Genomic DNA, 16,066 nt, shown 5'->3' on the forward strand with positions numbered 1-16,066 from the left:
TTTCCCATGTGGTCTCCCATCCAGGTACTGACCAGGCTCAGCCCTGCTTAGCTTAAGTGAGTAACCGGTCTTGGGCTGCAGGGTGATCTGACTGTGGCACGTAATAACTTTGTAAATTTTGCGGGGAGGGTAAAGGAAGAATGTTTGCACTGTGGGGGAAACCAGAACACCCGGAGGAAACCCACGCCAACACGGGAAGAACATGCAAACAGTCAGAATTGCAAAACCTAAACTCAACTGCAAAAAAAACAAAAATGTCAGAATTGTGAAACTTAAACTTGTTTAAGATTTGAGCATCCAAGGTTTTACTAAACTCAGAAAGGATCTGCTGCTGCTTCTGTGTAATCATGATTTTTGTTTTGTTTTATTTACTCAATTTTAGTTTGTTTATAACGAAGAACCAATTTCTATACAGAAACAAATGATCTCTAAAAGTATAATAGACATCCAGAACAAACTTATTTCTAATCTCAATCTAATGAATTCTCACTTTTTACCCTATTTTATAAAAACCAGTAACAGCTCACATGACTTTAAAAATAAAGCTGAAACATTGCTAAATTAGTTGAATAAGTTATAGTTTAACATAATTCAAGGCGAGGCAGTGGCACAGTAGGTAGTGCTGTCGCCTCACAGCAAGAAGGTTGATGGGTCGCTGGGTCGAACCTCGGCTCAGTTGGCGTTTCTGTGTGGAGTTTGCATGTTCTCCCTGCCTTCGCGTGGGTTTCCTCCGGGTGCTCCGGTTTCCCCCACAGTCCAAACACATGCGGTACAGGTGAATTGGGTAGGCTAAATTGTCCATAGTGTATGAGTGTGTGTGTGCATGTTTCCCAGGGATGGGTTGCGGCTGGAAGGGCATCCGCTGCGTAAAAACTTGCTGGATAAGTTGGCGGTTCATTCCGCTGTGGCAACCCCAGATTAATAAAGGGACTAAGCAGACAAGAAAATGAATGAATGAATAACTAATTCACCATACAATTGTTATTTTTTTATGTTTAAGTGAATAAAACCTATTGAAACAGTACACATTTAATTAAATAATTAACAAGAATTCTCTCATTCATTTTGTTTTCGGCTTAGTCTTTTTACTAATCTGGGGTCGCCACAGCGGAATGAACTGTCAACTTATCCAGCACATTTTACACAGCGGTTGCCCTTCCAGCTGCAACCTATCACTGGGAAACATCCATACACTCTCATTCCCTATGAACAATTTAGCTTATCCAATTACTCTATAGCGCATTTCTTTGGATTTGTGGGGGAAACAAAGAGAGGAGACCCATGCCAACACGGGAAAACATGCAAACTCCATTCAGAAATGTCGACTGACCCAGCCGAGGCTTGAACCAGTGATCTTCTTGCTGTAAGCGCTCATGCTACCCACTGTGCCACCAGGACACCCATTAATTAGGTTAGAATTAGGTTAGGAAGTTTGTTATCAGCTAGAAATATACTTTAAGAAGGATTACCCATGGTATAACTAAGCTGGATTTTATATTATACAACATGCATAAAATGTTTTTGTACATCTATATCTTTGTGTATTAGTGGGTTTTCAAGTGGTTAACAGCTTTGTGAGACATTTAATATGGATTTAATCACAATAAACAGTTTAGCAAACACACACAAGAAACGGAAATGACAGAATGTGAGAATGTGTTTTATTTGATCTTTATTCATGTTTTCTGTCTATATATTTGAACATGAATATGTAAAAAAAAAAGAAAAAAAAGAAAACATGATAAATAAATTCATGCATTACATAAATTCAACACCTCAAATGCAAAACAACAGGATGTTTGGTTCATTTTGCAAAATTGCACAAAATAAAGTCCATTTTTAACCTATGCATAAATAACAAATATGTATCACTCACAAAAAAATCTCCAGTGAAAAGTTAAGGGTTGATGAAAGAGTTTTATAAAATACATGCTGCCAAAAAGGAGGAAATATCTGTCTAAATTAGCTTATTATTGATGCAAAATCTAAAATAGTGATGGACTTATGCTTATAAACTGTTGAAAGGTTTTTAAAGATTTTGTTACTGTATCTCTAGGAATGCTTAATACAAATAAATATAAAAAGTGCTTTAATAAAAACATAATACATATTTTAGTAAACAATAATAATATATATTAATAATAATCACAATGCAAAATAAAGCATTTAGGGAAGAAATTCACAGTAACTTAGGCATTTTCTTACTAACATAAAATAAATAATGTTATTGTGAAGTTCTGTTAATAATTAAACATATTTCTCTGTAAGGTAATTTAACACATCAGGAAAACATGCTTTTAAATTATCGTTAAAAAAGAAAATAAAGTATTTAAATAAATAATAATCACTATATTAAGTAAACATTAATTATAAAAACAAAGGGGATTCAACAAAGGGGATATACTGTGTGTAATTCATTATCGTTTAGCTCCCTCTAGTGAACAAACCTTGTGCTTGTCTTGGACCCATAATAACAATAATAAAATAATAATAATGCTGAATTAATAATAAAGGATCAAACGGCAGATTCGTGATCTTGTGAATACAAAATTATCATTAAAATGAGCACCTGTTAAATTAGATGTACAAAAATTAAGGATGCATCCCAAATGGATGTATACTCCACGCCCAACTCCCTATAAAACAACAGTTTAACTGAACCCAGGCTCATTCTGAAAATGTACCCTCATATACACATTTCTGGAGAGCACCAAATAAGTCGCAGTGTCACAGAGACAAACTCCGTGATTCCCTTCTCTAACCAGCAGAGGGCACCATCACCTCATTATTAACTGACAGTTCCCTCACTACATTTCCCATCTACCCCGTATCTGTTTGATTACGGGCACAGCTGAAATCACTCCGCCATCTATTTAAGCAGACTGGTTTGTTTCATTCTTTGCGAAGTCTTGTTTGCCACTAGTTGACATTTCTGAGCGTTTATACACTACTTTGATTTTCCTGTTGTGACCTTCCCTGTTTACCGTCTCCGATCCCTTGCTGCCAGCCCTGACCATTTGCCTGTTTATGACCACGATTCTGTTACTCTGCCGTTGTTTGATTACTACTGATGGTGAAATGAAGCTTTCTGAACCAGTGAAGCGCTCGACTCAATTGTATCGGAAAAAGGTTCGTTACTCGAAGCTTTCTAAATCAGAGCTCGATGAGGACCTCTTCTGGTGAAAGTGTGGGAAAGCACTGTGTTGCCATAATGTCAAATGTTCACAACTGACCAACTCATTCATGTAGTAATACAACAACAGCAATATAAACAAATTACTCAATTACTGTAGTTTTTACACAAGATATATTACATTACACAACTGATGATTTTAGTAAAATCCAAGGTATTCAAAAGTTTATCATAATACAATTAGTCCCGCTCCAAGCAGGGATCGAACCAGCGAATCCTAATTGGGAGGCGAGTGCTCTAGGAGGACGCTATATGAACGATGCTTCAGGGTGGCATTCACCAGATCCTCTCTGTGAAACACAATACTACGATATGCAGTGGTTTTCTTTAAAGATAGTCATAAAAAAAATACGCTAATACACTTTAGTATTGTTCAAAACCTTTTTACTAAAAAATACTATTGTAGTTTAGTTTAATTACTGGTGTGTGGGACTGGTGCAGTGCTTTGAAACAAATGTATGTAATAGACGCCAATTCTCTCGCTATACACTTTACTATGAGGGTGTTTAAACCTTTGAATCAAAATTCGAAGCAGTCACATGGGTAAAGGCGAAAATGAAGCTTCGGACGTCACTGATCACGTGATGATGGCAAAACGAATCAAGCTCCGGTACACTGCTTCACTGCGAGATGTATCGTTTTTTTGATACATGCTTCGAAGCCTCGGCGCACAACGTCACATCACTATTGATTACTGTGATAATAATAAACTGCACGATGGATCCCAATCTCGGTGACGATTCATTACACCCAGGAGCTTTGTTTTTATTTTTATTTTTTTGCAGTTTTTATTGTTTTCTGGAATCCACCAGTAGTCGATGTGTATGCTTTTTTAGATCTCGAATTTCTGTGCCATTCGTGCCTGCTGTTCTCACATAAATCCACAAGGAGGACGGTTTCAACTGCCTGACTACGTTTTCAGAATGAGCCTATGTTGGTTTAACTGACAGTTTCTTCAGCGAACCAATCAGTTTTCTCTATGGCATCATTGCCAAAAAAAAAATTCAATAAAATAGTCATTTTAAAGAGTATATGTGCTATTTAAATAGGTAGAGAATGGCTTGAGAATGTCAGGAAAATATTCTATCAGATGATCCTCTTTTTTTCCCCCAGCAATAGTTGATACGGGCATCTAAAATCATTTCTCCACGTTCATACAACAGTACTACTGCTGGCTGCACTATCGTCATCCTGGGACACTGGGTTAAAAGTCACCTGTGTAAAACACAATTATATAATGCCATGAAAACCAAGTGATGATGGTGTAGAAGAAATACAATAATGCAAATGCATCATATCCAAACTATTCCTATTGCACAAATCAATTCTTAAATATACAGTTCCCCCAAAATGAAAGATGAAGGGGAACGTTTTGCTTGTTTCCTTGTGAAATCACATTTAATAGTCACTAGGGCTGCACAATATATCGTTTCAGCACTGATATCGCAATGTTTGAATCTGCAATAGTCACACTGCACTTTCCAGACTTTTTCCCAAACTAAAGGTGTGAAAACACCTTGCATGGCCCGTTAAAGAAGCAAGCCAACAAATTGATGAAAAGTTCAAATGGATTCTACACAGACCTTACGAAACGCCACCATCAGAGTCCTTCAATATTAAACATCACTAATGTTTGCAGACAGTAAAGTCTTTGTTGGCCTGTCCGATATAGTCAGTATTTTTATTCAAATTTAATTTATTATCAATAACAGTACTTAGGTACTTATAACTTTCGACTAATTCAATCTGGTGTTTATTGTAGCGATCGTTTACCGGTCAGCTTGTATTTTTGATTCATTATTTGGAAAACATATTGGTTTATGTAATTTCCTTGTTTCTGGTTGGCTTGAGTCAGAGGTCACATGATCCTCTTTGATTGATTTACCCTGCGAGAGTTTGTATGGACAGCATAGTGAGACCTCAATGCAGGCACCTGTTAAATGCTCCTGCTTATTTTACTGCTGGTTATCAGGCCAGCACGGTAAATGAAACATAGTTTGTATATTATTGGTTTATTTTGATGTAATTTTGATTGTGTTTGTGTAAAACATTTGGTTTGCTTGTTTGTTTATCCTTTAGTTTTCATGGTGTTCAATAAACTAAATGCATGGACATCAGTATTTGGGAAGCATGGACTGTTTTAATAACCGGCAGGTAGCTACAGCTATCAACCATATCTAAAACTACTTCCTGCTTCCACCGCAGATCAATGCACATCTCCTTTGTTTTTTCTGTGTTCAGCTGTAGACAAGCCTCCCGACACTAATTTGTAAAATACTCAACAACCGGTAAATGTTCTCCCTCCTCACCAACACACTTACAATAATGGTGTCATCGGTAAACTTAAGAATGTACCGATTTTTAAAGTGACTACGACACATATCTGTGTATAGGATTAAAGAGAGGAGAAAGAACACATCTCTGTGGTGAGCCCAAAGATGTAGTCATGGGATCCTTTGGATAATTGTGATTATTTTATCCAGATGTGCTCCCCTACAAATCATCCCAACCAATGTAAAACTATGAAGGCTTTTCTAAATAGCTCCTGAAGTCATATTGTGAAATTATAATCACATCGCAATATACATAATCGTAGAACAACAAAATATTGCAATGCCAGTTTTTTCGATATCATGCAGCCCTAAGTCACACCAATTCTTCATCTAAACATGTAATACTGTACATCATCAGTAATGCAACAATTGTTATTATTTTGAGCGCTTGTATCAGTTGATCAGTACATAATTTTATTTAAATCAATACACTTATTTCAGTAGAAGTGAGTGAGTTGCATTTTGAAACGCTGTTAATTAGATGTTAATGTTATTTTGAACAGGTGATTTTAGTTCAATGAGTAAAGTATCTTTAATTTGCATACTGTATACTGACTTGTGACATGCATTTTGACTTGTGTACTGTGTCGTGTACATTTTGGGAGGACAGGAAGTGAAGAAAATGTGCCATTTTGTTAATGGTTGTACATTTTGTGTCAACATTCTGACATTGGCTGTTATAAAAAGTTATTGTAAAATAAATTGTTCTGTAAATTGATCATACTTGCCTTTTGTGCTTTGCTTTCCTACAAGAGACACTGATGATAGCAACAATGATGAAGACCAGCAGGATGCCCACCACTGTGCATCCTGCAGTGATTAATATGTTGTACAGGGGTGAAGACGATCGTGGTGGGCTCAAACTGCTGAGAGGAGGCTCTGTGAGGGACAACAGAAACACAAATGTGTTTGTGTTATAAATGTGTTATAAACAGATAAGTGTAAATAATATCCTTGGACACAAATTAGGTTTAAAAAATACAAATGAACGTGTGTTTTATGTTGTTTGTTTGTTTGTTTTTTCAGGTGCTAATCACATTTATTATACGCAAAGAAAATACACGGTTTTTCCATCTCAAATTTGGGCAAAAAATAATGCTGGGTTAATTCTTCCAATATCATTTAATTTGAATTCAAATGTAATTAATTTAAATGTGGGTTGAAATTAGGGATGGTCGGTTCCAGGTTTTTTGGAGTCGACTCCGGAGTCAATTCCGCCGACTCCAAAATTAAGAGACAAGAATCAGAGTCGACTCCAAAAACCCAGAAACCGAACACCCTCCATTTGTATTCACTTAAAATAGAGCAAGGATTACACATGCTGTATCGGATCTCACTTTACACAATTCTACTGCGTCAGTTGCACACTGTAAACCCTAATGTTGTCTTTACTTAAACAATTAAGTAAAGTTGACTGAATAAAAAATTTGCATTTTGGTCCCATTACGTAAAAATATGAGTTAATTTTACTTATGTACCATGAAAATGCATAAACTTAAGATTTCAACTGTAGTGAGCTCAAAATCATAATTAATCCTTTGAAAAAAAATAGGTCATTTTCACAAATGTAGTCTTGACTGCAAAAGTCTAATATGTGTGACATACAGTATGTGCAAAAAAGTACAAGGTCCAGAAAACAAATGGCTTTAGGTATAATTATTCATCATAATGTGAATAAATGGCTACTTATTTTTTGTTTTGAATTTATTTAAACATTTTTTCATTTATTGTATGTTCATATTGAAACATTTTTATATAATTCACACACACACACACACACACACACACAAACTGAAAACCCTAATAAGTTGACTAAACTAAATCAATTGAGTAAACTCGTTGCCTCAATTTAATTGAGTAATGGAGTCTCCCAAAACTTGCAAATTTACGTTTATTTAAGTACTAAATAAGTACTAAATAAGTACTAAATTATAAGTACTAAATATAGTGAGTTAAATAAACCTAAATATGTAAGTTTGGGGAGACTCCATTACTCAATTAAATTGAGGCAACGAGTTTACTCAATTAATTTAGTTCAGTCAACTTATTAGGGTTTTCAGTGCAAAATTGTGCAGTTCTCTGGTCAGACAAAACCAGCAGTAAATTATTTCCAGCCAAAATAAAATAGTTATCAACCTACACTTTTTACAGCATATTTTAATTGTCTAGTTTAGACAACTTAGAAAATTACATTGCAATGTTGGAGACAGAAAGTTAAAACATCAGTTTACTATCGAAATGTTTAATGGAAAGATGCAGCAGTTCATTAACATTTGGTCAAGCGCGGAAACGTCAGTGTTGAAACAACCCACGCTTAACTGAGCAAACTGTAGTGTGACGCTAGTATCTGTCATAGATCAAAATTGAGTGGACAAGTGGATTTAGCAAACGCAAAAGAAAGAGGAGAGGAGGCATCTTTATGGCTAAAGGCTAAAGTTACTTCCCAACAAAATCTGCCCCTATCCATGAGGTTCAAGGCTAACTGGCCGCATTAGCCGGGACGTCCTGTATATTTATTGACTTGTCCAGTACTTCTCCCTTTCCCTATTTTTGACATTATTTTTATAAATAACTGTCCGACGAAGGCTTTAATGGCAGGCGGAGTCCTCTTCTGTCAGATGTCATTTCACAGCAAAAGGCACAAATCTCGATTAATCATTTAATTTTTTAAGGTTATCTCATGCATTACATCACAATAATCTAATGCATTATATTTGGTTAGAGAGCTCCAGCAGCAGGATTCTCCGTAGATATTATCTCTGAATCATTTTGGTTTCATTCTTACACAAGTTTCAGATATACTTCAATTTATTTTTAAGACATTTTCATATATGATCAGGATATTTTTTTTTTCAATAATATCATTTTGAGTTACATGAAGGAAAAATTAAAACCAAAAAATATATTTTAATTTAATACAGTAAACATATTTTAAAAAATCAAATAAATGATGCAATTGTTTTAAATCAGTATTGGTGACCCTCATGCAAACACCATCATAAATCAGACAAACCATTTTATTTTCCAAATAGATACGTCGTGACAATCATGTCTAACTAGCACAAAATAAATGCTGGAATAAACTATTTGTGTTGTATACAACATTCCTAAACTACACAACTTGAAATGATTAGTTTGAAGTACAGTACGTGTTCACTGTCAATCCGCCTCACGCCACGTGATACAACATCATGACATCATACAGAGGTTACCCGAGTTCAGTCATTCATTCATAAAGTTAGCCTTCTACAGCTAAATGTGAATACTTTGTAATGGGTTGCGTTATTATTGCTTCAAAGATAAAAGCTCTTTGCATGACGAAATTTATATAAAAAAATAATAATTAAATTTTTTTAAAAGCTCCCATATGATATGCATCAGTCGGTCTTGGTCAATGAGCATCATAAATCAATGTCTATCCAACATCATCAAGTTTATCGTGACAGTCATCACCAATGAACACATTTCTTTAATTTGTTGATAAGTTTTATAGCATTCCTTAACAACTTTAAAAACGTCAGCTTCAAAAATGGTCATACCCCTCACGCCACTTAATGACGCAACACGCATCCTGTCGAGAGGTTAACAGAGTTCAATTATTCAATAATGTTCATTCATAAAGTTTTTCTACTTCTGCGTCTAAATGGGCGTACTTTTAAATAGCATAGATACCAAAATAGAAATAAATGCTCATTGCATTAATTTAAAACACAATTCAGCTTACAGATGCACTTTTTAATGCCTCACTAATAACTCGATTTAAAATAAATTAATAGCTAAAAGGCTTGCAACATATTTTTTTTTTGCATAGGCCTGTTTTGCCATAGATGATGCAATAGTTGCTTTATTCGCACATTCAGACCTGTAGTTAGAAAAGTATTGTTATTAAATGATAAAAGGTAAATCATATTGGCAGCCAATGACTATCAAAAATACAACAATCTTCAGTCAGTTTAATAGTGCTAATGTTGTTTTAAAGTCATGCATTCATGCCATTTCAGACCCAATATTCATAGTAGCATGGTATACAACAGGTAGCAGCATATAGTTATCAATTGTCACTAAGCGAACGCGCGAATATAAAACCAACCTCAATGATGATGCAACCACCGCAAGCATTTCATCATATTATTAAACCCGACACATACCTGTGTGAGACTTGCTGAACACGGTGAGATTGTACATCTTGTTTTCCTCCTGTGTGCTGCTGAGTTTACTGACTTTATAAACTCCAGCTCGGCTGTATGTGACGTTTATCAGGATCAGCGTCATATTTTGTCCGTCAAACATGAGTGAATCTTCAGATCTCCAGCATTGGCGTGAACACTCTCCTTTAATGCAGTTTAACTGAGCTACCATCTCCAGTGATGAAGAGTTACAGAGGAGAGTCACAAATACCTGCGGATCTTCCTCTGAGGTCTCGATCTGAACGGAGAAGCTGATGTTTTGTTCTTCACACACTTTTAGCGACTCAATCTCTTCATCTTTATTGTCTTCAAAAGCAGGTGTTGCAAAAGCAGCAGCACCAGCAATGCCTGAAACAGAGATTGTGCACCGTTAATTTACAATAACATTACACCAGTCATGCAATGCAAAAGATAAAAGAGTTTAAAAGAAAACTGATCAAGCTAGTCCAAAAACTTACCAATACAGCACGTAGCTATAACCAAGAGTATCATCTGCGGTATCTCAGGTGGAAAAAAAGTCAGTATTATTTAATAGGAGTTTTACTTGAAGATGTGTCAGACTCGTCTTCTTTACCACTCACGCGACTCGACATCACATGACAAGGGCTTTCTTTGATTTACTACCCCGCCCACAAATACGCCACACATACACGCACACACGCCACCAGAGGGAGACACAGGACTACTAACCCTCCAGTTCACTCTGCGTGGTGTTATTATTGTTATCAAAACTATAGACATTTATAGTAAATACTATAGTATAATCATGCTGTAGTATGTATTATATATATTGTATATATAATATAATATAATATTGTATATATAATATAATTGTATATATAATATAATATATATATAATATAATATTAATACACTATAATTAATACACTATAATGTATATAGTGTATTAAACTATATACAGTATATCACAGTGTTTACAACTCTTTGTTAATGAATGGGCTACCATACTGTAATATTAAACTGATAAAATAAAATAAATGCTGTAGTGTAGTATAGCATACTTTAGTTTTTACTACAGTGAACTGTGGTGTAGTATAGAAAACTTGTTTAAAATTAGTTTATATAACTATATTCAAAGTCACTTCCCTGGATTTGTATTCTACATGATATTATTTACAGTCATGTAAAAAATATTAGGACACCCATTGAAAGCCCTGGTATTTTATTATTGCTGAATATATGGGTATTTACCTTAATGTTACCAATACTGAGAAGTTAAAGTAATATAACTAAACAATTAATACTTAAGAAAAGTCTTTACGTGCCACCCCTAGTGTACCTTTATAGTTGAGTGTAATTGAGAAAAGGTTAATACACCCTACCCTTGCACTCTTGGCATTTGTTCTGAAAGTCCTCCGCTTGAAGAGTTTTTTTATGGACAGTTGAATGCTTGATTTCAACATCTTTTTAAATCCCTTATCATCACACTCGTTCTGAAGTCCTCAGATAACTTACTCTCCCCATGGTAATGACTCTCAAACAACAAGGAGTTTGGCACAATAAACGTCCGAGGTAGAAAGGTCAAGACACTTTCAAAATGCTAAGTAATGATCGACTAATCTGGTGCACCTGCTGTGAAACACGTGTGTGATTTGATTTTTTCTTTATGAATAATTACATTTACAGATGTTCTTAAGTCTTTTCACTGGTTTTAATTGTTTAGTTATATTAGTTTAATCTCTCCTGTATTCAGGCCTGGGTTATGAATTCAGAGGCCCCTGGACACAATGTCTTGTAGGCTCCCTATCTGGACCCGCACCCCTAAAGTTGAATTAACAAATAATACTAATATAATATTTTTAAACAAAATTAATCTATAATGTATTGCCCGCATTATTTAAATAAATGATATACAGTACATATATTTCTAGTCTACAGAGATTAAACTTATTTTTAAAGCATTTAAAGCACACTTTGAAAAAAAATATACTAATACAACAGTGAAAATTTATGGATTTTAATTTACTTGTTCAGGTTCACTGACAATTCTATTTAAGGGTATTTTTAATGTACAACTTCTACAATCTTATAATGCATATGATTTGGATAGAACACCTCTCCAATCCAGTTCTATGAATCTGAGTCTTCTATAATACACACACTTATTGATGATTCCAACTAGTCTTCCTCGTAATGAAGAGTAGGCAAAATCTGATATGTAGTAGGGGGCTGGATTCGATGCTGGATTCGAACCGGGATCGATTGCGTCAAAACATGTTGTCATGCGCTTTACGAGCTACACCACTCACACTGCTGATTGCTGCTCTTTTTAGTTCTGTTGTCTCTGTCAATCAAACAGTGATGGGCGGAAATCACTCAACTAGCTCAATCCAACGAGGTGCAATATTTGCACTTAGCCTAAATAGACACTACAAAATCTGCTTTGTACCCCCCCCTCCCAGGAGCCCTTAAGTGCCCTGGGCCTGTGCCCATAACGCCCATAGGATAATCCGGCCCTGCCTGTATTGTTGGCATTGAGATAAATTATCCATTTATTTCAAACTGTTACAAAATACCTAGGCTTTCATATGCTGTCCTAATTCATTAATTCATTTTCTTTTCGGCTAAGTCCCTTTAATAATCCGGGGTTGCCACAGCAGAATGAACCGCCAACTTATCCAGCACGTTTTTAACACAGCGGATGCCCTTCCAGCCGCAACCCATCTCTGGAAAACATCCACACACACTCATTCACACACATACACTACGGACAGTTTCTTTTACTTATTATAATATTTATTATTAACAAGAAATACGATTAGGGATAGTTAAATATGTAGTTCTTTATGAATGATCAGTTGTTTGGTTCTTAGGACTCATCAACTCATTAAAGTAATACGCAATGGAAAAAATACATAATAATAAATCAGTAAACAATAAATCAGTATAAAGAATAAATCTTTTCAAACAATTGAGATTCTGTAAACTTGACATTTTTGATTCTGAATTGGTGATCCTGTTCACCGTTAGCTAAAACCACTTTTTTATTTGTACATCACAATCATTTTTACCCATTGTTAACTTACTGAACAAAGCACTGCATGTCCTTCGTGTAAGTTCTGAATCAGGCCAAAAAAAAAAAAATCAAACCATTCTTTAAAGCTACATTTTATGTCATATTAAGACTAGACTAATAATATTTAGACTAGAAAAATGACAAAAAAAAATTTTTTTTTTTTTTAGCTTTTTGTGTAAATGTCTGTTTCTTGGCAAGAGTTTGTTTTATTTGGTATGAACATATTCTTGCTGACTCGACATGGTTCAGTTCATGTGAACTTACTGTTTTGATTTGAATCTATTCTAAATCAGGGAAGTCATCAGTCTTTATAAGCAGTTTTTTACTTCTACATGCTTCTAGTCGCACTTAATTGCTCATAGCTTGTACATGTACAGCTGTATGTACAGAGACTATGGAAGTTATTGTCTCTCTGTATGAGAGTCTTGGATGTTGTTCTATTAAATGTATTTATTCAGACTCTCAACAGCATCCTCTTGAGTGTGTTTTCTCCATTCATCTGGAATTTTACCACTCCCATCATAGGTTTTTTCATAGTGCTTTTCCAGATCTTGTTGGAATTTGCACACAAACCACTTCCAATAGGGCAGCTCTGAGAGATCTGGGGTGATGCTCCATGAGGCATACTTAGGACCTCCTTTTCTGTATTCCTTCCAGAGGACTGTATCATCTGAGCTGTTTGGGTAAAAAGATCCATCACTGGCCACTGCTGATGTGCAGATGTTGATAGACAGGTTTGTTGTTCCTCTGTAGCTCCATCCATTCAGTCCATTATTACGATGGAAAGGAACGCTGTGATCTCCATCATGGTCTTCTATGGTGTTTGTGCAGATGGCGGCACAGAAAGGACACTGAACCCAACAGCACTGACAGAGGTGAGAATTCAGAATCTCGTCTGGTCTGTCTGTGGGTTCAAGATTTTCCATAAAAGTTTTAGGACTGAATTTGCAAATGTCAGACATTATAGAGGGAAGCTCTTTCACCATCACATCTTCTAGGAAACTGACATCAACACCATCCTGATTCACTTCAGTGAGGTCACTTTCAGAGAATACCAGCACACCGGAGAGCTGTTGAGTGAAAAGATGCAACCACAAATTAGTATCCCCATTGTTCTCTTCAACATGTTTGAAAGACTCCTGAACTCCATTCATTATCTGTTGCTGCAGCAGTTTAATGCTGTTTTCCATCTTGGGTCGAACACTTTCCTTAAATCTTTCAGTAATGTACTGATTGACTTCATCTCTGATAAAACTCTTAAAATGATCTTTGGGATTGTTGATGTATCTCATGAAAGCATCAAAATCCTGCTTTTCTGCCAGGGTCTTCAGGATGTGTTTCTCCAGGTTTGATCTGTTTCCATTCAGTGCTTCACAGTTTGTCCTCATTTCATCTGCTAAAGCTCTGGCAGTTGTTTTGTAGACGCTCTGCATAATGGGCTCTTTGAGTTTATTACAAACAAACTGACCAAAAACTGCAGTTGATGAAGCTCCTTTACAGTATTTCTGGAAGATTCTGTAGTACTCTTCACTCTTCCTCTCAAAATAGAGAACAGGATCATTGGCTTCCCTAAACATTTGGTATTGGTCAGTGAATGTCTTGCTTGATCTTTGGCATACGCAAAGCACCAGATCGATGGAGAACTTTTTCTTGAACACATAATTCACGTCTGGCCTTGTTTCATGTTGCTCTAACATTGTCTTTATGTTATCTTTGAGTTGTTGAATGTAGGTGATGTTGTAGCCCATCTTTGCAATGTTAAACAACTGAATCATTTCATTGGTCTGATCAGCAATGTCTGAGATTAGGTTTTTTATCTGAAGTTCTTCCTCTGTAGCTAGATGATTTACCTTCCTTATAGCTTTATTACACAAATTTTTTATATTTTCTTTCAACCCACTGGGATTTTTCAGCTTTACATATTCTGAATAGCTTGGCAAAGAGAAAAGATCTTTTTGTTTACTTCTGTCTCCCATACAATCTAAATTGAGGAGCTTTTTCGCATCTCCTATTATGTCAATATATTTGGGGAAAGGTGTTTCACTAATGATTGCAGTGGTCTGTTGTCTCCAGAAGGAATCAAACTGTGTTCTCATGGTTTTTTCATCAGTTGCTTTGTCTTTCCATTTTAATGCAAGCTCTTTGCTTTTTTCAAAGAGTATATTTTCATGACGTGTCCTCTCAATACCTATGTTTTTCTTCAGGTGACGCTGCTGAAGAACCCCATTTAATTTCCTCATAGTTTCTTTGACAATGTTTTCTTGAAGCTCTTTGATTTTGATCTCAGTTGAACATTTCCACTGATTCAGTGTGTTTGCATCTTTGTCTTTTGTAAAGAATTCAGACATTTTCTTTTTCACTTCTTCACTTTTTGCTTTTAGATCAGTCAGAAGATCAGTTTCCTCAACATTGTTAATTGCTTCATTTTCTATCTTGTTGAGCAGCTTTTGTTCAATTTCCAGCATGCCACTGCGAAGGCTCCAGGTCCACTTGCCATATTCGGTCTCTAGTTTCTTGTATGTTGCGATTTCCACAGAATTTTTGAAACTGAACACAAACTGTTCATTGAGTAAAGCCTCCCAGAGATCTTTAATACATTCTCTTAGTTGTGTCAGCATTATGCCGTCTGATTGTGAAGCATTTCTTAGAATAGTTTCCTTCAGTTCTAGAATATTCTCGCAGTAGTTTGGGTTTGGTGGAGCCATTGGTGGATTGCCCTCCCAGAGCTGAGGGAAATACCTCACATCCTTCTGGACATCAAACGCAATGACGTCACTGAATCTTTCAGCATCACAGTCTTCCTCTTTAGCAGCTATTTTTGTCATTTCATCCAGTTTGTCCACCAGTTGTCTCCTTCCCTCTGTGTTTTTTTCTCCAGCTGTAATATCTGTGACGTTCTGGTGAACAAACATGCAGCTTGGATTCAGTCTGATCCTTTTCATCCTCATGAAGGCCTGAACAACAATCTGAAGAATGTCCTGCATCTCAGCTGGGTTTTCTCCAAGTATATTGATCAGGGTCATGTTTCCAAGACCAACAACAAAAGTGGCCATTTCATTGTCACGGTGTGTTGTTGACTTTCCAGACAGTTCTGGTGCCGAAGCCCCTCAGTATCAACAACCAGAAAATAGTCAATAGAGTTCATCTGTGCTTTCATCTCGTCTGACACTCTGATCAGCTGCATGAAAGCTCCTCTGGTGCATCTGCCAGCACTGACAGCAAACTGCAGACCAAACAAGGCATTCAGCATGGTGGATTTCCCTGAGCTCTGAATCCCCAAAACTGACAGCACAAAGAGTCTCTGGTCTCCCAGTTT

The 16,066-nt window shown here is 36.0% G+C and overlaps 2 protein-coding genes across 4 annotated transcripts; both read right to left on the reverse strand.

Annotated features, from left to right (window-relative positions):
• Window positions 1-1,639: 1,639 nt before the first annotated feature.
• On the reverse strand, window positions 1,640-10,311 carry si:rp71-80o10.4. Of its 3 annotated transcripts, none has more exons than XM_087304966.1 (4): window positions 10,172-10,311; window positions 9,675-10,061; window positions 6,255-6,405; window positions 1,640-4,408 (listed from the first exon to the last, which is right to left on the reverse strand). In XM_087304966.1, exons 1-4 carry the CDS (start codon window positions 10,203-10,205, stop codon window positions 4,405-4,407), a joined length of 576 nt encoding a protein of 191 aa, XP_087161092.1. In that variant the 5' UTR covers window positions 10,206-10,311; the 3' UTR covers window positions 1,640-4,404. The 3 variants fall into 3 exon arrangements, with proteins under 3 accessions (XP_087161092.1, XP_087161091.1, NP_001373465.1); XM_087304965.1 differs by having other exon boundaries at window positions 3,652-4,408; window positions 6,251-6,405; NM_001386536.1 differs by lacking the exon at window positions 1,640-4,408 and having other exon boundaries at window positions 5,913-6,405; window positions 10,172-10,298.
• Window positions 10,312-12,448: 2,137 nt separating this feature from the next.
• Window positions 12,449-15,945, reverse strand: LOC147831386 (interferon-induced very large GTPase 1-like). The gene has a single exon (XM_087307615.1). It carries the CDS (start codon window positions 15,801-15,803, stop codon window positions 13,191-13,193), a length of 2,613 nt encoding a protein of 870 aa, XP_087163741.1. The 5' UTR covers window positions 15,804-15,945; the 3' UTR covers window positions 12,449-13,190.
• Window positions 15,946-16,066: the final 121 nt, after the last annotated feature.

This window comes from Danio rerio, chromosome 23 (assembly GCF_052040795.2).
Source record: "Danio rerio strain M-AB ecotype USA chromosome 23, GRCz13ab, whole genome shotgun sequence".
Taxonomy (NCBI): Eukaryota; Metazoa; Chordata; class Actinopteri; order Cypriniformes; family Danionidae; genus Danio; species Danio rerio.